The 24,808-nt window shown below is 36.6% G+C and overlaps 2 protein-coding genes across 2 annotated transcripts; one reads left to right on the forward strand and one right to left on the reverse strand.

Annotated features, from left to right (window-relative positions):
* Positions 1-652: 652 nt before the first annotated feature.
* Positions 653-21,674, reverse strand: gdpd2 (glycerophosphodiester phosphodiesterase domain containing 2). Its single transcript, XM_079629770.1, has 15 exons — positions 21,431-21,674; positions 16,437-16,643; positions 15,681-15,784; positions 15,458-15,551; positions 15,305-15,364; positions 10,849-10,947; positions 10,490-10,583; positions 9,553-9,692; positions 8,762-8,844; positions 7,655-7,808; positions 4,886-5,107; positions 4,179-4,327; positions 3,506-3,653; positions 3,271-3,353; positions 653-1,965 (listed from the first exon to the last, which is right to left on the reverse strand). The coding sequence occupies exons 2-15, from the start codon at positions 16,524-16,526 to the stop codon at positions 1,902-1,904; spliced, it is 1,584 nt and encodes a 527-aa protein (XP_079485896.1). The 5' UTR covers positions 16,527-16,643; positions 21,431-21,674; the 3' UTR covers positions 653-1,901.
* Positions 21,675-22,822: 1,148 nt separating this feature from the next.
* On the forward strand, positions 22,823-24,763 carry pdzd11 (PDZ domain containing 11). Its single transcript, XM_079629783.1, has 6 exons — positions 22,823-22,942; positions 23,343-23,445; positions 23,531-23,671; positions 23,755-23,853; positions 23,931-23,991; positions 24,172-24,763. Exons 1-6 carry the CDS (start codon positions 22,896-22,898, stop codon positions 24,204-24,206), a joined length of 486 nt encoding a protein of 161 aa, XP_079485909.1. The 5' UTR covers positions 22,823-22,895; the 3' UTR covers positions 24,207-24,763.
* Positions 24,764-24,808: the final 45 nt, after the last annotated feature.

The raw sequence follows: 24,808 nt of genomic DNA on the forward strand, positions 1-24,808 counted from the left end.
AATTTTAACCACTGATTCTTCACATGCTCGTCCTTGGGCAGTGGAAATGTGAAGTCTTTACCTTCACATTGTAGAGCACAGCGTCTTATCGACATGATGCTGTCCAGTATCCACAGGAATCAGCTGCAGTGTTTGGGGTTTCAAGTTTTCCCTGGTGTGTGCGGCTGTGCGCGCAATAAGTGGGCGGACAATATGCTAATGTTTCGTCTTGACGTCACAACGAAACAGCTAAGACAATAACTTTATATACGGTGCACTTTCAGATTTAAAACTTTGCAGGATGTTTTCATTTACCTAGAGCTATGTTACACACTTACATAAAACGTCATTTTCAAAAATCCATAATAGTGCACTTTAAAATGTAGATGTTGTGCTCCTTAATTTGCCTGTTTTTATAATTCCATTTATATATTTAGGGCTATAGGGGAACCAAATGTAATATTTCAAGAATCAGGCATTGAATTTCCTATACTGATTGATTAGATGTAGGCTATGTTAGCATTGTGGCATAATTTATCACATTTGTTGTTGTACAAAAAAATAAACAAGGTTCCTCACACTATAACATTCATATATTTTAAATTCATATATTTAAAAATAAAAATCTTTTTTTGTGTGTGTGTGACAGATATCTTGGAAGAATCAATGAATGTGGAGGGCAAACATTAATTTTTATGATCTCAAAATAAACCCTGTACGCGGGTCAACTGTACTAGCCAACCAGCCTTGATCTCTTTACATTTTGAAAAATACACACACACACAACAATACAGTTAAACTTACACAAATTATTTCAGAATGTGTCTTAAATTCCCGTATTTTCCAAAATATCAATAAAAATAGCAAAAATCTTGAAAAATTAATTTCTGTTAAAACATTGTGGTCCCACTTTATATTGGGTGTCTAACTATTTAATTAGCGCAGTTAAAATTAGGGACAGGTTTAGTGGTATAGTTATGATATAATAATAACTACAGAAATTAATTACAAATGTGATTGCATGCTGGTATTTTTTATATATAGGTACCATGTAAAACAATAAGTGCATGGTATCAAATTATTAATTTAATCAAAGTACACTGTAAATCAATCAACATGTACAATCAATGTACAATCAACTTGGATGTTTGTCATTTCAACTTAAATTATAATAAACTGACTTAAAAATTAATCTTGTACAACTTGATAAAAGTTAAAAATTGCTTAACTTATTTTGATGAGTTAAAGCAATGTATGTCATAACTTATTGATATGCAATTTTTTTTACAATGTATAGGTAAAGACACTTAATATAAAGTGGGCTCAACATTCAAAGTCTTTCTTTTAAAAATGGCCTTACAATTTATCACATAAACAAACAACATCTAAATATTTTCATTGAAATGTAAACAGCAGTTCTGCCCCCAGTTTCACAAACAAGGCTTAAGTCTAGTCCCAGACTAAAATGCTTGTTTGAGCTGTTTTAACTGAAAGCAACTTGCACTGAAATTTCTTAAAATATGTCAGTGGCATTTTTTTGTCTGAGGTTTTTTGTCCTTAAATTAGAACTTAAATGTCCTAATTGAACTAAGGCCTAATCCTGGCTTAATCTAAACCCTGTCTGTGAAACTATGGCCCTGGTGTTGCAAAACAAAGGGCTGAAATAACATACATTTGTCAATGGTTGGCAGCATTGCACAATTTTCTGCCCTAGTGAGGAAATTATATCAAATATATAAATTCTCATTCCAACTGATCAATACATTGTACTGTGTAGGCTATGTAACTAAATAAAAGTACAAATATTTTGTGAATTTTCTGCTTTACAAATTTAATATGACGTGATTTTATTTTTGATGACCATATACATTCCTTCAAAAAGTGAAACGAGGAAATGCCCTTTCATGATATGGATGCATCTTTCAGAAGTTTAGCAGGGGGACTCCTCTCTGTTCTCTATTTCGACGAGAAACACGGTTCCTTTTCCTGTTCACAAAGAGAAAAATGCCCATTATAATCTGTTGTTGAGCAGACCGGTGGACATGCATGGCACGGCACCATCAACATAATTTTAGTAACTCTTCAATTAGGGTGCCAATTTGACTATTTTGTATTTTTTTTTTTATTAATCTTAAAACATTTGTTAAATGCCCTGAAAGAAAGAACATTAAAGAAAGAATGAACAAATAATTAATAGCCTTGAAGTAGGTTTGTATTGTTTTGTATTTTGTGTGGTGGTATGTTTTTGACATTTTATGATGGACATTTTCAGTTATTGGGAAAAAGTTGGATAAGCCTTAGAGTTAGTAACAAGTTAGCTTGCCTTGCAGTCATTTTTACTTACCATTTAGAATAAACAATACATTTATATTTATAAAGTAACTAATGGTTTCTGGTTTCATAATTTTAATACATTTTATACATTTATTAGAGCAAAAATTAAAAATAGAAAATATGTTACATACACTATTAATATTAGAAAGAAACTAATATAAGAACACCATTACAAAAGTTTAAAGCTATTAAATCTATCTGTTAAAGTCACGAGGAATTCAAATATGACAATCCTTATTTTTGAATGGAGTATTCATTATAAATGTTTTATCTGTGCTCGTCATTGTTGTAGTTTTTTTATTCATGCGTCCTCATAATCTTTAGGCTACGGTAGTTGAAATAACTTCCTCTTCCTCTTGTAGTGACATCTCTTATCTGATGATGTTTACAGGTGTGAGGGCGAGACACCTATTATTATAATTAAAGACTCCCTGGTGAAACTCCATACATGTCTATGTGGTGTTTTAAATGTATATATATATATATTTAAACCAACCATGTGCAAATTGAACACCATTGCTGAGTATTAAAAGAGCACAGGCTGTTTCCGAAATCGCATACTCTCTTGTATAGATACTTATTTTGAATAAGTAATTACTTCACAACCGCTAAAAAAAGTAGGCCTATGTTCTATATAGTATGAGTGGTATATTTATGGTCCACGTATACTACCAAATGAAGCAAGCGTGTAGAGTTACATCCAAGCTATTTTAAGGCATGAATTTAAAAAAATTACAGGAAAAAAAACTTTTAAATGTAATTTTGGTGATCAAAGATTAATTTTAAGGGATAACATTATTGACTCCAAGGTGACTTAAACATCATTATAAAGCACAACATCTTTAAAGGTTTAAAAAGCTATTATAATCTATCCGTAAAACTTGAATTATCCCAACAACAATGTAATTTAATCAACTCTACAGCATTATACTATATGTGCTGAGTGTCATTGCTTACCTTTGCCAAATAAACAGCCCAAACATCAACAGCAATGATATCACATCAGCCGAGATCCATATTCCCATGTACTTATTAGGCTCCTTTCATTATTACATGCATACACAAACACAAAGGATTCCAGACATGTTACATATTCAGACAAGCCCATGTGAATTATAAATGAGAGGGGAAAACAGCTTCTCTTTTATGGCACAATAGACAGTGATAGGTGAAAAGATAGGCTGAGATTTACCAGATGCCAGTCAGGCTTAGACATGTTTTTGAAGATGTGGCAGGCATTGGTGGTCACTGAACTGGCCCCAGAGCACCACAGTAATGAGAAGAGCCAGCGCTCATTCACAACCCACAGATTCACGGACACATTTTTTTCCCGCAAGTCACTGTCCAGCGAAATAAACAAAAATGTATGTAAAAAAACAAACAAAAAAACACACAAATCTTCTCTATGAATCTGGCTTTGGCGCCACATCAGCGACCTTTTCGACAGGTCGCAACAAGCCAGTTTTTTGCACAATAGACAGGAGTGGCAGGACCGTTTTAACGTGCGGTCTTATTCATCAGTCAAGCTTTTCTTGTTCAATTTGATTATTTCTTCATCTTTACAGTCAGGTAAAATTATAAAATGACAGGTGCACCCAACCGGACAAAACAATGTCTGGAAAACGCCTCATAGATCTTCATCTGTTGAAGTTTGGTAAATCAGCATTCCGGCTACTATAATCATTATTAGATACATTTTGTGTGTTTAAGCTATAGAGCACATACTTTTTCACAGCCTTTCTGTTATCTTTGTAAGAAAGTAAAACCCTGTGAGAATGATCCCTAAGGCTGTGAGATCATACCAGCAGCGGCAGCATCATGTCTCTGCATGTCAGATAAGCTGCACCAATCCTCCTCACACTCACCTTATTTCATGAGCGCTTAGTGAACTATATTCCATATTCAGGAAGCTTCCACCATCCGCGTTCATTTCGGCTACCACATTATACACCTGCTTGAACCCTGGTGAGATATTTCTCACATTGTGTCTATATTCTTTAGGAAGCCACCATATCTGAAAGTGATACACAGCATTAAAGTTACATATAATGGTGCAAAAGGGGGAAAAAACACACACACACAAAAGAATAGCATTAATCATTTTGGACAGAGATTTTTATAACAACATGTAGCATTCATAAAAGGCATGTTTTTAGGGCCTTAGGGTTAAGATTAAAGAAAAAAGAACTGTTCATCTGAAATAAAATTACTTTATGTTAAAGTATTAAAATTACCAAAAAATAAACTGAAATACGTAAATATAAAATATATATTTAAAAAAAAACACAATGTAACAAACTAAAATTAAAAAGAAAACTAAAAACCTAAAAGCTCATTTAAAATATAACTAAATACTATACTAGTAGCCTATATAAATAATACTGCTAGAAATAAAACGCTATAAGATTTTGTCACATTTAAAACAAAGAAAAAAGACAAAAATGGATGCTAGGAAATTATGACATTTCTGAAAGCTTAATGGAAATATATATTAAATTAGAAAATGGTCACAGACCCATTACTAATGGTCTCAGACTTTCAGACCCCACTGTATACAGTGCGACAATATTACCTTGTCTGGTGAGATGCCTGACTTTTTGATAGTGTCAGTGGTGTAGTAGGAGTCGCTGTTGTGGAATCCTGTTGAGTTGTTCTCATTTTTTAGGTCAAATATGAGGGAGACATTATGCTTTTTAGCCATGAGTAAGAGCTCAGAAAGAGATGGCACTGTCTGGTTTTCAGCCTCTCTCTTATCTTCCTCTGAGAGCGATGACACTGACTGAAGTGGATCTGTCTGTATTTGAAAAACAAAATATCTCATTTTAAACAATTGTCATTATACAAAAATCAGACCATCTGAACATCAAATGCAAAGTGGACTTTTTTTATTTATTTTTTTATCTGCTTAAATTGGATGAAGCTGCAACCTCAGGTCAGTTCAAGGTTGTTTTGCTAGAAATCTCTAACCAAAACATACTCCTTCCTCTTTTAATGGTGCCTGAGAGATATTGTGCTCCTTGAGGCTGCTTTTTTTTCAAATGCAACTGCACATCAATCCTTTACACCAAATATTTTATATTAGATAAGTAAGGGATAATGTATAGCGAGGCGGTTGTTATAGCGAATACAACCCTGACAGGCCCGAATCAGCCTGAAGGGGTTGTATTCGCTCACTGTAAAAATGAAAACATAGATTTTATTTATATCTAATTAATAAAAATGAGGCAACAGATTACAAGCAATATTATTAATTAAATTTAACAAATTAGAATTGAGTAATAATTAATCAAATTAATTCATTAAATGTTAACCATTTAAAATGAGTAAAAATGACAAAATATATGTTATTGCCAACATTGAAGACACCTGATGTTAACAAGCAGAATCACTGAAGGAGAAAACCATAATTAATAATTCACCATTATGGAGATCAGTGTGTGTTTTAGTTGGGCTCTAGCCTGGGAAAACCCAGACCACTCTCAGTTGTAACTGAGTTAGGGTCTGGCAAAGCTCCATAGACAATTCATTTCCACAGGGGCGTCACCAACGGACGTCACTCAAATGGCTCTGGGCGCAATTGGATAGATCTAAAACCAATCAGAGCGACGGAGAAACATCTGAGACTCTCAGCAATTCTCTGTTTGTGTTTTTCAGGAAGATGTAGCAATGGCTTCTGACGACTTTTTCCGTTTTTGTAAATGACAATTTTAAATCGCTTGAAACAGACGCGATAGCTGATTCGAACGAGTGATGTTCCACGGCGGCATCCATCTCTGTAATGTACAAAATCTGCGTCACCGTCGCTGCTCTGTCGTCATCGTGTAAAGCCCGCCCCAACGTTTCTGATTGGTGCCGCGATTTCGACGGATTGGAAATGGGTTTCAATCATAGACAGTATATAAACTGGACACAGCGACCCCATAGGTTTCAACGGAGAGAAATGAAGTCAATTAGAAGCACTCACTTCCTGATCGCAAGGCGAACTGCGCAGGCTCAAACTGAGCTTGACGACGTAGATGTGACGTGAGCAACCTGTAGGTCTTCTAGTAGCTGTGCCGAGAGAAATCTGAATCATTCCCTTCCGAATCTCGCAGAGACGGAGAGCGTGAGTATTAGCTGTCCATGAGGTAGCAGCAGGATCAACTTTATGACTCTCTATGGGCTTCTCCCTTGACTTTATGCCTCCACGTCCTCCCGATTGCTTGCGAGCTTCTCTGCCTGTCCATACGGTAATTTTTCGACTTGTGCGACAGAGTCGCGCGGGTATGACGCAATCGTTAGCCTATTTTTACAAAAACAGCTTCTACGGGGCCATAACGTAAGATACAAGGTAATGGAGCCTTTTATACATTTTCGTGTTTCTTTAGAAATAAACAATGGACAAACGGTGTCTTTAAACGCCTCAGATGTAAAGTTATTCGCTGTCAAAGTGACGCCAAAATGAATGGGAGTCAATGGAATGCTAACAGCAGGTGGGGGTCCGCTAGCCAATGGCGGCGCCCAGGTCGGCTTCAATGTCTTTCGGAACACTGCCCCCCTGGTTTCAATGGGCTCTTTGCCAGACCCACTTGCAGAGCAAATCTAAATTTGCCGGAAGTGGTCTGGGTTTTCCCAGGCTAGTTGGGCTCTTGACCCTTAAATAATTAACTTTAAGTTTTGTTTGACTGCTGTACATGAGTTATAACAGCCAGATGATGAACAAATAGAAAAGGTGATCTAATGGTGTTGGTTGTGTTTTGATGTAATCATTAATTCACAATCATTTACCCTGAATCACTAAACTCATATAGAGTCCAATTCATGAGTTAGGTTAACTTTATTAACTATAGCAGTACTGGCCTTGTACACCATAATATCATTAACTTTTACAATGTAATCCAAATAATTTCTAAAAAGTTTCTCTTGTACCTAAGTATAACACACCGTTGCCATGAAAAACAGAGCGTTGCTATGGACACGGTGTTCTTTAACGGAAGCAATACAATAGTTTTTAAATCAATAAACTCCTTTTTAAATCAATATTTTTTGTAAAATTTTTTATTTATTTGGTAGGTAGCCATGTAATAAGCGGGATAATGTATAGCGAGGCGGTTGTTGTCTGTTATCAAGAAATAACAGACCGCATCAAAGAGTATAGAAGTACTTCTATACTCTTTGACCGCATTCTACATTAGAATTTAACCAAGCCATGTAATATAATATAATACATACATTTTTATTTCTACTTTCCTGTTGTATAACAGCAATTACTGTATCAAATGTGTTATAACTATATATAAATGAAAACTTAAATTAAATTAAATACAGATGCTATAAATATAAAATAAATATTTGTCCTCACTCTTAAAAACCATTCGCCTGCATTTAACGTCTGTAACTCTTGCAATGTGAAGTTAGTGTGCCTGTCGCCATCTCGACCTGGAAATTTCTTCTTCACATCAGTTGTTCGTAGAAAGCTTTTATTGTCATGCATGAGAAAAGGCTTCATGTCCTTGCTGAAAAAAGATAGACAAGTGTATTAAAACAGACACACACACACACATACAGAGGTGGACAAAGTACACAACTTCCTTACTTGAGTGAAAGTACAGACACAACTGGTCAAATATTACTTGTTACAAGGAAACGTTGTAAAAACGTTGTAGGTCTACTTAAGTATCAAAAGTAAATGTCAATGCTTTGATTTATTATTGTTGCATTGTTGTATGTAATACTTACAGTACCGTATGCCACTGAATCTATGCGTGCCTACCTACCCTCATATCAATATTTAAAAAAAAATTAGAACACCGTTCCAGTAGTGGGATTGAATGTGAGATTAAGTGCACTCAATAACGTCCACAATGGTTTCGAACACCCAAATGTCTGTTCCCTCAAACAGTGCCCTATTTAAAAATTTTGGGCTTTTAGTATGAATATGTTAGCCTTATTGTTATCTATAAGCTAGTGTGCTCCAAAACAATGACAAAAATAGCACAAAATGACAATCAGGTTGATGTCAGAATCCAACACTGTAATGAAATTAATCTCCAACGTTGGACAGACGTTGTATTGTGGTTGAAAATGAAAATCGGGTTGACGTCAGAAACCAACATCAGTCGGGTTCTGACATTAACCCGACTTTCATTTCCAACCAAAATCATCCCCTGACTGATGTTACTACTTTCTACTCAAGAAAATTGTTGTGGAGTACAAAGTATGTACTCTTTCAATATATTACATATATTGAAAGAGTACATACTTTGTACTCCACAACAAAAATGTATATTTTTCTTTCAAATGTAGTGAAATTAAAGTAAAAAGTTTCCAGAAAAAATAATACTCAAGTAAAGTACAGATACTCAAAACGTGTACTTAAGTACAGTACTCAAGTAAATCTACTTTGTTACTGTCTACCTCTGCAAACATACACACATGTACACACATGAACAGAATCTGAACCTTTTACCTGAGTTGCACATCTGTTTCAAAAGCCACCACGCCACACTCCAAACTCTTCCTGAATGACATCATGGTATTCTCTGGAGCCAGCTAAATACATAATTAACACACACATTATATGTATATAAATGTTTTAAAACGACAAAAGAAATAACTTTTTTCCAGAAAGAACCATTAATTTACTACGTATATGTTGAGGTTCCCATGTCATGTATAAACAAAAAAGAATTCAGAGCTCTAGCATGAGTTCTTCACACGCCTCTGTTTTTATTCACATTTAACCTCCAGTCTCCTGGTGAGCGCAGGAAGATCAAACCTACAGAGCTTCAGATGTCAAAACACCTCTTCCTTTCATGCCAGTGGAATTTATCAGGTTGTGTTTGAATTGTATACTGTCAGCCATTAAAATTATATTTCTGAATGAGGACTACATGTTTTGTAATAACTGTATATGTTTTCATTGTGATTATTTAATCTATAAATTGCTTATGCTTGATAAATGTTCCAACATTTATGAGCAGACTGACATGCTAATGAAATACACTCCCCCACGTTGATAGCTTACAACCTGGGAATTATGCCATAATCATCATAATCCTAAACGGATTCAGAAACTACAGCAGATGATTCATCCTGAGGCATTTTTCTAATAAGTAAATAAATAAAAATCCTGCAGTTCAGCACCGACAAGAACAAAAACAGCAAAAACAAGATTTTGACGGGCACACCAGTGTAAACATGAGCTAATACACGTTAACAAAAGGTATGTCTCAAAATGAAAGTTACTCTGTCACTTACCATTGGAGCGCCACGATGACCGACGAGGGAAGGTTTTGGGGGAAGATTATTGGTAATGCACGGAGAGCAGATTGCAAGAGGACACAGGAACACAGCAGCGGACACGAACATGAAGGTCATCATTATAAAAACCTTACAAGCTACACAGGCAAAAACACACAAAAATATTCAGTACAACATTCTGCAATTTGAAAATAAACCATAATTAAATCTTTGCATCATTAGTGTTAACTTTCACATTTACACCGAATACCTGATCATAACTTTCATTAATATGTCACTCACCAGTAAATAAATAATGCTTTATTGCACGGCTCTTTGATTAATTCTGATTGGTCACTCGAGGTCTGATCTTTTTTCATAATATTTGCTGTCGTCTATGGCAACACTCACTCTGCTCATCCAGGTAATTAAAACTGGCACTTTTATCTCTCTAGTATCAAACTGCAGACCCTCTCGTTTTTTTTTTTTTTTGTTTTTTTTTTTTTCTGTTGTAAGGACCTTTTGAAACAACTCAATCATTTGGCGAAGTGATATAGAACTGTAAAGTGGTCAAGACCTGCCTGGAACTCCTTTAGCTGAGCATTTCCCTGAAAATGATTGCACACCTTAGAACGTTCGTCAACCAATCAGATTCAAGCATTCAACAGCCCCATAATATAATCAATATTTAATGTCCATTTTTCATCTATTTGGTAAACAGCCGTGAAATAAACAAGATAAAATACAGTCAGAAAAGATTACATTTTAAGGTATTATAATAAGCTATAAGCAGGGCCGTTGCTAGCGGGGCGAAAGGTGGGGACGATTCTAGATTTCAACAGAGGGGGACACCCTCCCCGGAATGTGATTTCAAGGGGGCCCACAGCAACAACCGGGGCCCCAAATAACCCAGCTACGGCCCTGATTATAAGCTGTTTTGGAGCCATATACTAACCAGATGGTTGAGCTTTATGATAACTCTTGAACACTAGCCAGCTGATCAAGGTCAAAGCCACTACAGCACACAGATGCAGGAAAGGAGCCGTGGCCTATGGGAAACCAAAGAGGGGATTTTCATACTCCATACAGTTCAACAATAGTGGTGTAACTGGAGATACAGGCACCTGAGAGTCAGTTCTGATAAATACAGTATAATGTTGAGGGATATGCTTTCTCTCTGTGAAATATTACACTGCCATTTTAATGTAAAAGATAACATAGAATTCAATGAGAACATGCCACAAAAACTAGAAAGAAAGAAAAAACACCAATACTGAAATGTTGAATGGCTGAAGGCTGGTTTCGATTTCATACCTGAAATGACATATAGACTGTTTTCCACTCTTTTTTCCATTTTATACAAACTCCAACTGTGCCCATAGTCACAGTGAGGAGACCCAAAAACAGAAACACCTGAACAGAGAACAGAAAGATATTAACATTTTCCGATCATTCATTAACATGCGGTGAACAATGATATAAAGTGTTACAAAAGTTTTTTTAAAAGGTAACCAAATACAGTATGACATATTTTCCTCACCTCAACTATGGGCATATTAGGTCATGAGTCTTTTTAATGCTAATTTCTTAGTTAGCATTTTATGTATATTAATATTCATATTCACTACACTTTCCAAATAATTAACCAAATAGAGCTTACTAAACATGTATTAGGGGCTAAATTGTTTGTTTCTGTGGAAATAATCTCTGGAACTGCCATACCTACATTTAAAATGTAAATTTAAAAATATATATTTTAAAATAAAAGTTGCACAAATAAATAAATATTTATTTATTTATTAATGTTTTTTTATTAACATTTAAAAAAATAATGTTTTGTTAATATTTTCTCATTTGATTTAAAGTTGGACAGCCTGTGGAACAAGGCTTCTGTCATATACAGTGGGAGAAATAATTATTTGATGCCCTGCTGATTTTGTAAGTTTGCCCACTTACAAAGAAATGAAGGGTCTATAATTATTATGGTAGGCTTATTTTAACGGATAGAGACAGAATGTCAACCAAAAAATCCAGAAAAACACATTATATAAAGGTTGTAAATTGATTAGCATTTGATCAAGTGAAATAAGTATTTGATCTGTAATATGCTTCCCACAGATTGGTTATGTGCCCATGTGGAACACAGAATAGTCCTGTTACTTTAAGAAAGTACTCCTAATGTCTTAATGTCAGTGAACACCTGTCCACAGAATCTGTTTCTAACCTCTCCACCACCACGGGCAATACCAAAGAGCTGTGAAACGTCAGGAACCAGATTGTAGACCTGCACAAGGCTGCACAAGACCATCAGCAAGAAGCTTGGTGAGAAGGAAACTTTTGTTGGTGTGATTATTCAGAAATGGAAGAAATACAAACTCAATCGCCCTCGGTCTGTAGCTCCATGCAAGATCGTGCCTCATGAGGTAAGGATGATCATGAGAAAGGTGAGGGATCAGCCCAGAACTACACGGGAGGAGCTTGTTAATAATCTCAAGGCAGTTTGGGCCACAGTCACCAAGGAAACCATTGGTGACACACTACGCTGCAATGGATTGAAATCCTGCAGAACCCGCAAGGTCCCCCTGCTCAAGAAGGCACATGTAGAAGCCTGTCTGAAGTTTGCCAGTAAATATCTATAAGCATGGAGGTGGAAACATTATGCTCTGGGGCAGTTTCTCTGCTAAGGGTACAGGACGACTTCACTGTATTGAGGGACCATGTACCGTCAAATCTTGGATGAGAACCTCCTTCCTTCAGCCAGAACACTGAGGATGGGTCGTGGATGGGTCTTCCAGCATGATAATGACCCAAAACATACCGCCAAGGCAACAAAGAGTGGCTCAAGAAGAAGCACATTAAGGTCTCGGAGTGTCCTAGGCAGTTTTCAGGCCTTAATCCTATAGAAAATCTGTGGAGAGAGCTGAAACTTTGAGTTGCCAAGTGACAGCCAAGAAACCTTAAGGATTTTGAGAGTATCTGTAAAGAGGAGTGGACCAAAATCCATCCTCAGATGTGTGCAAACCTGGTGATCAACTACAAGAAATGTCTTACCTCTGTGCTTGCCAAAAAAGGTTTCTCCACCAACTCTCTTAAGTCTAAGGCATGTTTTGCTTGGGGTTGAACTACTCATTTCATTTACTGAAATGCCAATCAATTTATAAACTTTATATAATGTGTTTTTTCTGGATTTTTTGGTTGATATTCTGTCTCTATCCATTAAAATAAACCTATATAACCCTAGACCATAGACCCTTCATTTCTTTGTAAGTGGGCGAAAATCAAATAATTATTTCCCCCACTGTACTTCCTTGTGCGTGTTTTGGGACTTTTGTTATATTTCCTGTCTTGTGTGCCAATCGGAAGTGTCCATCCCTATGCCCTACTAATTCCAAAGGGCAGAACAACACCATGAATAAATTAAACTACTTCCTTGAAGTGACCATTGCATGTTCCATTCGCTAACGGACACGTGGAAGGGCCTTCATAAAAGGGATTCAGTTGTTCACTTCGGTTGGAACGCTCCTTTAAATGGCGTCCCCTTCCTGAAGTGCATTTCAATGGTGCAAAAACGCAGATTGGAATGTGCTGTTAAGTTGTCCTTTGTAGTTTTCCCTTTTGATTAGTCTCCCCAGGTGTTTCCCGTTACCTTGTTATCTTGTTTAGCTTGTTACCCCCTGTGTTATATCCCCTGTGTTTCTCTTGTGCATTGTCAGTCGATGTTGGGATGTTCCTGTGTTTCTTCTGTTTTGAACTTGCTTCAGTTTGTTTATTAAATGTACTCTTGTGCTCTTCGATCCTCGTTTTTTAAACATACTCTTTGCACTACAGACTGTCCAGCTATGGATCTAGCAGGAGTTTGTTTTGTTCTCCTTCGTCAGGACAAGTGACCTCTTGAGGACTACACCTGTCATTTTTTTGATTCCGCTTTTCATTCCCACTTCCTGGAAAATACACTCATAACATTTTATTGTTCTGGACTCCATGAACTCCTCAGAACTCAACTTTCATATGTTAGTCCTCAAGAGACATTTTGGGAGTTTGAGGAGCATGCTATACAACCCAAGCTCCAATGGCCACAGAGCTTGGCCCACTGCGGACCCCAGCTGTGATGACTGTCATTGCAGAGTACTCCGCCATCATAGCCGCCATGCCAGAGTTTCTAGTGGTCACGTCCCCTGCACCCGAAGCTACAACGGCAGGCCCAAGGCATTTGTGACCGGATGTCTAGTGTGGTAGTGTGATCCACTGCTGATGTTGGCGCCAGCAGCCTGGATGCCCAGTTCAACGCTCTCAAGCCCGGCGACCTCTGCACTCCCTGTGATGGCAATTGCCATTTTATGTGTTTGGGCTGCACACTTTCTCCTGTGGCTGATGCCTCTGTTATGGCCGCGGGTGCCGTTTCTGAACTCTCTGTGCCCCCTGATGCCTCTGTTACGACTGCGGGCACCGTTTCTAAAATCTGTGTCCCATGATGGCTCTGTTGCAGCCCCAAAATTAGTTTCCGAACTCATTGTGTCCTCTGATGGCTCTGTTATGGCCATTCAGGTCGACCCTGAACTTCCTGTTTGCCATGAAATGACCACTGAGGTCATCCCCGAACTCCCTGCATGCCCTGTTATGATCACGGAGGCTATTACTGAACTCCCAGCCTGTTTCTCTCTCAACCAGAGAGGCCATTCTGAGTTCTCCAGTCTCATCGACTCCCCAGAAGTGGTCTTCAGCTCCGCTGTGGTGGCCTTTTGCTAACCCTTGGTGGATTTTTGATCTGCCGTGGGGGTCAACAGCTCCGCTTAACCGGGGTGGTCACTTGTCCCATCTGCTCTGCTGTGGTGGTGATCTACTCCGCCATGGGGATCTTCTGTCCCGTCTGCTCCTCCGTGGTGGTCTTGGGTCCTGCTTGCTCTGCCCTGACCACATGCTGGCCACCTGCTCATCCTGCTCCGCCGCCCTGGTCACCCGTTCCACCTGCATTGCCCTGGTCACCTGCCCTACCAGTTCCGCTTTGGCACCCCGATTCACCTCGGTCTTCTGATCCTTTCCCACTCCACAAACCTGGTCCACCATCCCTCCCCAGGTCCGCCTCCGCTCCACCATCCACCTGGACTTTTGTTTTTAGCTGTTTCTCCCTGTGAGTGTCTGGAAGCTTCTTTTAAGTGGAGGTCTCTGTCATATAGTCCCTGTTTGAGTTTTGGGACTTTTGTGATATTTCCTGTCTTGTGTGCCATGTTTGTTGTCCTTTGTAGTTTTCCCCTTTGATTAGTCTCCACAGGTGTTTCCCGTTACCTTGTCTAGCCCTGTGTATATACAGCCCTTGTTTTTCTCTTATGCTTTGTCAGTTGATATTTGGATGTTAGTGTGTTTGGTGTTCCTTGTGGTTTCCCTTTTTTGGACTTGCTTCAGTTTGTTTATTAACCCTTAAATGCATGTAAGTTTCTCCAATCATTATTACACATTTGGGTCTTTAGCGACCTGGATCTATATCTAACATGGATGGATATCTACCTGTCGCAACAATATAAAACTCACCTGATATTAGAGCATATAAAAGCTTATTTTGTTACCCTAACAAAATGTATTTATTTTTTCTTTGTTTTATTGTTTATAATAAATTGACTGAGGAATACTAAGAAGGTTGATGTCTAACTTTAAAAAAAAAATGTATTAATTATTTTCTTTTTAGAAAAGTTGCGAAAATTAAGACATGGCTAAAAGTTTCATACAAAGTGACCTTCATACAACAAATACAAAAAGTAAAAAAAAATAAGAGTACCTTATGCAGCCAGTGCAAATTCAAGGGCTCTCCAATTACAAAATGTAGCAATCCAAATACCTGAAATAAATGAAGAATGATTTCATTTGAACAACCATTATTTACTAATGCTACCCACTAAGCAATCTGTTCGCATTATTCCCTTCTTCTTACCAGTAGAAGTAGACAGTAAGTGGCCAGCACAGCAGAAATGACCATTACTATCATGTACCAGTTCACCCATGTTTTCAAGTTTTCAAAGGCACGGCTGCAAGAGGAAAATGAAGCAATATGGCACAATGACACAATCAGTAATTAATGAACAAAGTGGGAAGCAACATGCCAATGTATTTACAATTATAATTATATAATTTGCATATTGTGTTTATTTGCTCACTCGTTTACATCGGTGCGGTCGTTGAAGGCAATATAGCAAACGTACATCCAACTCAGGGCAAGTATGGACACAAAAGACAGAAAAGAGAACCAGCAGCATGGCCTCTACAAACAAAGACAAAACAAGACTGCACATTTCAAAATGGTTCCTCTTTCTGTAAGTCATTAAGCTCTTCTCTTTATCCGGTTTAAAAAGAATTAAATAATAGTTTTCCCTGATCACTCCCCCTGTGTGCGTGTTATGTTTCAAAGTGACGATTTAGCAACAAATGAGAGCCTGGGGGCATAGTGTTCTCACGTTGAGTTTCGCTTACTGATTATAATATTCAAAAGCGGGGCCAACCCCTAAAGTGTTTATTATTGTAGCTGATTATTACTAGTCCATTCCACACAGGATTTAAGAAATATCTGAATGCAGCGGTAATTGTTTCTGACACAAATCAAAATAATTGCTTTTATTCAGGCTTCTAATTAACATACTTTTCTGCCTGTTATGATCATCATCAGTCTCCACAGCTTTGTACTCACTTAAAAGGAAAGAGCATTTACATGATAATTGCTCATTAAAGAGGCATTCAATGAAAACTATTTTCTTTGATTCTGTTCGAAATTTATTATGAGAAAATATTCTGCCTCTCTCAACTGATTATGTGAGAAGAAAAAATAATCAAAACATATTGAAAAGATGTCTGCCAATCATAGAGAGAATGGATGCATAGCCTATTTGGCTAAAAATAGATTGTGAAAAAAATCTCACATTTGGTCTTGTATTATCACTGATCCAATGACAACTGTAGATCCCTCTGAGGAAGGTTTTGGCAATCGAGATCATTGTGTTTTTCCACATCAAATGATTCCAGTTGAAAGTTTGCACATGAATTGGGGTCTTGTCAGGTAGTGAGGTTTACCCTTATTTATACTGGTGCAGGTGTTTGATATGAATGACTCACTGCTTCACCTGAACCTGAGAAGGAGAGAAGAGAATACAAGATGTTCGTTATGCAAGGAAACCTGTTCTTTAGCTCAAAGCAGAACTCACAATGCCTGGCTTATTAGTCAGGAAAAGTAAATTACGATATTGTTGAGGGAGAAAGAGAGAGTGGGTGTATAGGAGATGTGACTCCAGTCACATGACAGAGCAGGTATGGAAAGGTTAAATGTAATTATAAAGGAGTGGCAAAGCTTTCAAAAGCCCTGAAGCAGAAAACTACAAGACAACCTGTGAGAAAGATCTCATATCAATCACTCATCTCTAATAAAACCATGGAATGTTCGACCCCAGTTTAAGTTCAACACTGCAGCTGTGCAAATGATAAATATATTAAATAACATTTTGACTATCTAATAAAAGGTTGCCTAATGCTTGAACAGTAATTTGAGTGTCATACTGTAAATTATATAAACTGACATGAGGTATTAAAGATTATTCTGAGCAAGGAAAAATGACCTTGCTCCGGTTTTGACAGAGCGTGCATTAAATGAAATATAATCTGCAATGTTATGAATACTTTTCCTGTTGTTTTTGTTTTTAGGTTCAATGGATGTGAAACCCATGATCAGATAAACATGTCTAAGCAATAAGTGCCTTAAGTGCTAAAAGCAACTGTGAGGAGTTGGTTAGCACAACAGGAAGGGAAATCATATTGGAACAAACATGTAATTAAAAAATACTTCAATGTGCTTGTGTAAGTATTTTTACACGTGATGATCAATGACAGTAAAAACACTGGATACACCTGGATGAATGCATGATTCTCCATACCTTAAAGAACTTTTAATCTAAAGGCTTGAACATTAAATCAACTAAACTAAAATTATATATAAGTTGTTGTTTCTTTATAAATTAATAATTTTATTCAGCAAGTGTACATTCAAATTTATCAAAGTGACAGCCATTAATGTTACAGAAGATTCCTATTGCCATTCCTTCTTTTTGACTTTTTATTCAAAGAATCCTGAAAGAAAATATGGTTTCCATAAAAACGTTAAAAGCGCAACTGTTCAAAATTTATAAAAATAAGATAAAATGTCATGAGACACTGAGACCGGAGTAATTGCTACTGACAATTCAGCTTTTCCATCACAGGAATAAATTACATTTAAAAATGTTTAGTTTTAAATGTAATAATATTTCACAATATTGTATTTGTAATGTATTTTACATTATTGCTTTTCAAATGTCTAAAAAGCTCCAATAATAGCAAGATTTGTACAAATTGTTTAGTTTTTTTGTAAAAAGAAAGCTGACCATAACATACAACAGCACTGACAATAACATAATAAGACTCAATAAGAATCAGCAAACATAACAGTGCAATTATCATGCATCTCAAGATCTTCACTCTTCCATCGGTATATTGTCTGTCAGCCAGGTAAGCTCCACAAATGCGTAAACATTACTTTATCAAAAAAGCATAGTGGTGGAGGGTGATGCTGTGGTCCATAAGCCATGACAAAACATTCCCAATGCAATCACTCTATAACTGTCAGATCATCATCTGACTCACTGAAGTGTATCAGGGTCAGTGCAATTCCTGCTAACAGCTCTATGCATTAAGGATACAAATCTATCCAGAAAAATTCATTACAAAAAGTCAGTGAAAAATTAGAAAGTACATCACACCCTGTAACCACTACTGTGTACAGCAGTTTCTTGCTAAGTAACATATTAAGCAACCGTTTTGCCAACGGTGAAAAGCTTCACAAAATCCTGGAGGCAACTAGTGTTCTTCTGGCTTGACAAAGGAAGAAAAGCAGCTTGTCAACAGTTGATGTTTTGGCCCTGCAGAGAGGTATGGTAGCAGTAGCATTTAACCCCATTTAAGATCAGACATTAAGTACTTTGTCAACTACAGCTGTTTATGATTAAACAACCTGTTGCCTTTGACAGTTTGCACTTTGCACAACTAAAAAACACCCTAGGCATATTCACGGATGCCATTTTCTCAACATCACACCACACCTCTCAGAACATGGTAAATACTCCTTTGCCATGGTCATGGCTTGAGATTGGATTTGTTTCAAATTATCTTTTTTTTGCAATATGAACTGATCTCTAGGAATTATTATTCAAATGGGTCTTGCAAAAAATATTTCTTAAAATGTCAAAAGAAGGAGAAGAAGAAAAATAAGGGACAGTAAAATTTTACATTTCCAAAAATTCTGTCATCATTTACTCACCCTCAGGTTGTTCCAAACCTATATACCGGTAAATGTCTTTGTTCTGTTGAACACAAAGGAAGATATTTTGAGGATTGTGGGAAACTGAACCGTTCTGGGGCATGATTGACTTTCATAGGTTTTTTTTCCTACTATGGAAGTCAATGGTGGCCTAAATGGGCCTGGTTACAAACTTTCTTCAAAATATCTTCTTTTGTGTTCAGAACAAAGAAATGAATACAGGTTTGAAACAACTTGAGGGTGAGTCGTATTTTTGGGTGAACTATTCCTTTAAGCCAGTGGGACCATTTCTATAACTTTAAACATCTTTAGTTTTGATTTTGTCTATATTCTTTTCATTCAAAGTTCCCAAGTGATTTTCTGAATTTAGTGCATATTCATTTATCAGAGACTAATGAAATAGGCATCCCCAAATGTATTGACAGTGACAAATGCGCAAAGTTTGCTGCTTAATATATTTTTCCACACGTTTCTATAGTATAAATAAGCATTTCATAAGTTTTAAAAGCTTTATTGGCTTATTTATTTTTACAGCATTGTCCCTTCCTCATAACCTCTGAAATTTGCTCTGCGATGCTGTATATCAGATTTGGGCCAAATCCTGTAAGATTATTCATTGGATTAATAACGACCCCACATGTAAGTCTTTACAGATCTTGGGATTTCTTCTTGAGAAATGTCCTAATGATTGTCCAAATGTCTTGGCCTCACTGTATGTGCAGATGCACTGACACCCACTGGCTGCCAATATTGAGCAAGTTGGTGACAAGTTGGTTCACTGGTGGTGACACGATTCTGTAGCCGACTCCTCAGGAGGTGGTCCTGGCACTTGCTGGGCACTCTGGGACGTCCTGACGCCTTCTTTACTGCAGTTAAACCTTTCTACTTCAAGTTCTTGATAATTTGGTAAATGGTTCTTTCAGTTGCATTATTCTTTGCAGACATTTCTTTTTCACATGAGGCCATTTTGATGCAAAGTGATGATGGCATCCCTCCTTTTATAGCAATAAGTCTGCTCTTATAATCCAATCAGCTTTTCGCAATTATTTAAAATGCACCTGATCACTCTGCTTAATAATCTAGAAAATATGTGAATCAACATCACAACAACTGAAGCAGCAAACTTTGTTAAAAAAATGCATGTCACTGCCTATACTTTTTGCATTCACATCTCTGTTATCATCCATCATTTTGTGAAAAAGCTATTTATGTGATCTCAAAAACTTAAAATTGATTATCAATAATTATTTTATTAATAAATAATAAAAAGAAAATTCATTGTTGTTCAACTTAGACATGAATGATGCACACTTAAGATAAGTTTGCTGTGAAAGTTACGAAATGCATTCAGCAGCTTGAAGATAAAATACAAATATTTCCAGTTGCTAAGATTATTACCCCTGTGCAGACAGGTATAACAGGACTTCCAAAAAAAGACTAGTATGTCCCATTTTCAACAGGGTCAAAAAAGAAATCCTTTTCACTTGTGGACAAACTACGCAGTATTTTCACAGCCATTGTGATCTTAGTAAAATACAGTAGAAACACATAGCTTTACAACTTTCTCAAATCCACTCCATCATCATCAGGCTTTTACTGTATGTGCTTTTATCATTAGAAAGCTGAACTGATGAAAAGACTTTAGATGACTGTACATATTTAACATCACACGTGACACCTCTTTTATCAAAGTGCTTCAGTGCAAGTCAACTTTTTTATTTAAAGAAATGTTTATTTTAAATGTGAAAAAAAGATTACAATTAAATATGGTTGCAAGAAAGCGAATGAAAGGAAAGCAGCCTATGCAAAGCTATATGTAAAACTTGCACATAAATCAAACGACCAAGGCAAATGTTGAACACAGTGCGTTGTTGTGAAAAAAAAGAAAGAAAGAAAGTTAAATAAAATTGTCATGGGTCCACTGACTTTCACTTTCTTCATTAAGCTTTAACTAGACCGCTATGATACAAAGACATCTGCCCATTTTGCTGTAACAACATATTACAAACTAGATACACAAGCTGTAGTTTTTGCTGTCCTGCTTAATTTATTAAGGTATCATCATATTGGCTGTGAGAGCTTTTCAACCCATTCTAAAATTGATTTACAACCACAGATCTTGAACCGCAGGTCAGTGACATTATTGTTGTGTCATTTTTGTTTTTTACCCAAAGGTATTAAAATGTTCTTCAGGGTTCAACCTCACAGGGAAACATTTCTGAGTGCAACAGCCTGCAACTTCTAAGTAAACCTATGTAAAAAAAAAAAAAAAAAAAAAGGTGCTTCTATGTGCATTCTAATCCGAAATAAAAAAAATGAATAAGCAATTTTTTTAACATCCTGAATACAATGTATTTTCAAACCGCATTTTTGCAACCTATAAACATTTTTTTTACTTAAACAATATTTTTTATTTATTAAATAGGCTACTTGAAGAAGAGAAAATAACCTATAAGCACCTGTAATGACACGCTTAAGCACACCTGACGATATTCAGCTCACACGTTTTTCAATAACATTGGATCAGAACAGATAGTCCGAGAGAATAAACTGAATTTGCAAACTACCTACCTTGCTGAAAAGGTAACAAAAAGTTGACAGGGAAATCCAAATCAGTCTCTAAAACTTTAGCACTTTTCAACAGTCTCTGCACGTGAAGTCATGCTGAGACTTAATCCGCGGATTGAATATTAATAAGGCGGTAACAATGAATGAGCTTTTCATTCCTCCTCGTCGCTTTTATATGGAGCGACACCAATGCAAGGCTGTTCCACTCCTCTCCAAGTCCAACAGAGGGCGACATTTAATGTGTTCCGAACCATTAAAAAGCAAGAGATGCTACCTATACCGACGAATGTTAATTTTGAACCTGACACACAAAATTAACATTCGTCTGTATAATATTATATAGTGACTGCAAATGCACTATATTCTGCCTATTGCGAACTGCTGCAAAAAGTAGCTTAATAACGTGTAACGTCATTCGAAGCCCATGCCGGAGCTCATTTAAAGGGAGTCCTGATCTCAGATATATCTTAGATTAATAATAAAATTCACTCATCCCTTTATTTACATTTGCACAAAAATATAGGAATGTATACAACATGTAGGCATATAATGAGCAAACAAAAATCAATAAGGAATAAATATATAATTTATTATAAATTGAAATGAATTTATATAAATTTAAATAAAACGAGAACTTTAAAATGTATTAATATATATTAATTTATGGGTATTGTTTTATGTGTTACTTTATGCATTTCAATATAGCCAGTTTAAGGTGAAATGTAAACAAAAATGCAATGTAGCCTAATGCAAATGTTTTTGTTATGCTATTCACATTTTGTGGATGTAGGCCTACTATGTAATATTATTTATAGAATATGAATAATTAATAGAGAATTTATAAAACTTTTTTATTTTTTAAATAAGCATAGACCTTCAAAGTACTATAGCCTAACAATACACGGTATATTTTCTAAATGTATTGTTTATTGAAATGTGACATTCAGCTTCAAATGTTGCCAAGAAGAGGTAGATGATGGGCAGCAAAAAGAAAACGTATAGCCTAGCTACTATATTTTCAGTTTAAATAATTTCAGAACGTGCATTTACCACCTGCTTGGCTTTACAGCGCTGTGGGTTATTTCCAATGTTCCATATAGTTAATTATTACCCATTACTTACACGCATAGAAGTTAATGAACGAAGACACTGATACACAGTTTTACTCAATTGATTTTAATTCAGGCTAGGCTCATTTTTAGCAGATAAGTTCTGACTAGGCACATACCTAAAAGTCTTACAAAAGAAACCTTGAAAATAAGCAGCCTCAGACCAAGTAGCCATTCATGATCTTATGATGCTCTTGAAATTGAGCAACGGGACAGGAAGGACAGTTGTCAGAGATGACCCAGAGGCCATATTTACATCTCTGGATGAAATGCGAGAAGCAGTCCCAACATCAATATTTTCTTTAGCTCTTAATCGTTTTTGTTGGGGTGGGAGAGAATTGGAAAAAAGGGCTGGTCACATGATCTCTAAGAGGGCGGGGCTAATGGTTCTCTCGAGGAGTTCGTGGTGAGTACACAGACAAAAACAAAACTGTCGAGCAAAAGCAGTTGTTTATAATGCTTGTCTTTCATTTTAGTGTGATTTGTAACGTCAGTTTATTCACTCAATGATTAGAATTTTTTATGGCTATAGCTCATTGTGCATCGCATCGTGTGTTTATTGTTGAGTGTTAGCAAGCTAGCCTGCTGTACTCACTGTACAATGTGAACCGTAGATAATTTATTTACATTCCTTTAATTATAAATCTTTGTTAATTTAATGTTTTAGTAATCAGTATAGTCACAGTTTTGTAAAGAATATCATTTAGTCTTTAAAAATGGAACAATGTCATAAAGTACATCGAGGACAATCTGACGATAGACATCTTCATGTCGCTGTTGTTGTTTCTCGCATCTTCAATTTCTAGCTCGAAAAACATGGACCAAAAGATACCATACGATGACTATCAACTGCCAGTAGTGTTTCTTCCATCCTATGAGAGCCCTCCTGCATGGATCCCTCCACAAGAGGTGCTTTAACACTATTAATGCATGTTTTCATCTTTTCTTTTGTGATCATATTGACTTAATTTATATTTTTCTTCCTAATAATCAGAGGATACATCACCCTGACTATAACAATGAGCTCACTCATTTCCTACCTCGCACTGTAGTCTTAAAAAAGCCCCCTGGAGCACAACTGGGCTTCAATATCCGTGGAGGAAAGGCGTCGCAGCTCGGTATATTTATTTCAAAGGTGAGTTGTGTCAATTAAAACCTTATTTGTTTATCAAAAGAACTGCCTTCCTCATCATGGTCTTGTTCAAAATGTCTTGACAGGTGGTGCCAGATTCAGATGCCCATAGGGCAGGACTACAAGAGGGTGATCAGGTGCTTTCTGTCAATGATGTGGACTTTCAAGACATTGAGCATTCAAGGGTAAGGCTTGATATGTCCGTCCAAGAGACAGAAACACGCTTGATATTTCCTCCTAATCTGTTTTTGATTTCTCCTAGGCTGTGGAGATTTTAAAGACCGCAAGAGAGATTTTGATGAAGGTCCGATACTTCCCTTACAGTGAGTATTATATTGATCCTTCCTTTAAGATATTGACTTGATGTTTTCAATACACCCTTGTTGTTCCATTCTTTCTATTCTAGGCCTATATCGTTTTACTTATTTTAATTTAAATACTGTAGTTAACTGATTCAATTGGAGTACCTGACATAAATGAGTGTCCTGCATCTGTTTTTCTAGATTACCAACGGCAGAAGGAGAGGACTGTACACTAGGTGGCAGAGATGACATTCATGACTGAAGCAGTGAGTGACGCAGCTGATGAGGCATTGGCGTGTCAGCCAAACTTCCATCTTCTCTGCATCATCTTCCTCCTACTAACTATTGTCTCTGACTAGAAGACTGCTCAAAGAAATCATCTTCAAACACTTAAGAACATACCTGATGATTCAAAGCTTCTTCACCCCTTTTGGTAGTTTTTAGGCATCTGTGTTTTGAGCTGCACAAGTTTTGAATGCAGCTGGTAAAATTTCCAGATCATTTCTCTCTTTCCCTTTCCTCTGGGGAATTTAGTATATTCTATGAGATATATCATGCATATAAAAAGAAAACATGGTAGATATTATTTATTGAATGAAATAAGTATATAGGGTTATAGGGCAAAGGGTACATCATGAATAAATCTGCTATTAATATCATCAACTGATGTCCTGCTGACAAACACATTGCTATTGATTAATTCATTGTCATTGAATCAATATGCTAATGCAAACAGTTCTGTTCAGGTGTAAATACTTTATGCTCATTTTTAAATAAACCTCTGGAGAAATAGCTTGGCGAGAGAGGGTGTGTGTGTGTGTGTGTGTATAAAATGAAT

The sequence above is a fragment of the Phoxinus phoxinus genome (assembly GCF_949152265.1).
Source record: "Phoxinus phoxinus genome assembly, chromosome: 12".
NCBI classification, from domain to species: domain Eukaryota; kingdom Metazoa; phylum Chordata; class Actinopteri; order Cypriniformes; family Leuciscidae; genus Phoxinus; species Phoxinus phoxinus.

Coding starts and splice junctions, on each gene's coding strand:
- gdpd2 (XM_079629770.1), bottom strand. CDS start 16,526: ATGTGGAAAAACACAATGATCTCGATTGCCAAAACCTTCCTCAGAGGG. Junction 10,948..15,304: donor ATTTGCACTGGCTGCATAAG/GTACTCTTATTT, acceptor TTCTCTGTTCAG/GTGTTTCTGTTTTTGGGTCT. Junction 10,584..10,848: donor CAGTCTATATGTCATTTCAG/GTATGAAATCGA, acceptor GGTTTCCCATAG/GCCACGGCTCCTTTCCTGCA.
- pdzd11 (XM_079629783.1), top strand. CDS start 22,896: ATGATCTCTAAGAGGGCGGGGCTAATGGTTCTCTCGAGGAGTTCGTG. Junction 23,854..23,930: donor AAGACATTGAGCATTCAAGG/GTAAGGCTTGAT, acceptor GATTTCTCCTAG/GCTGTGGAGATTTTAAAGAC. Junction 23,992..24,171: donor GGTCCGATACTTCCCTTACA/GTGAGTATTATA, acceptor CTGTTTTTCTAG/ATTACCAACGGCAGAAGGAG.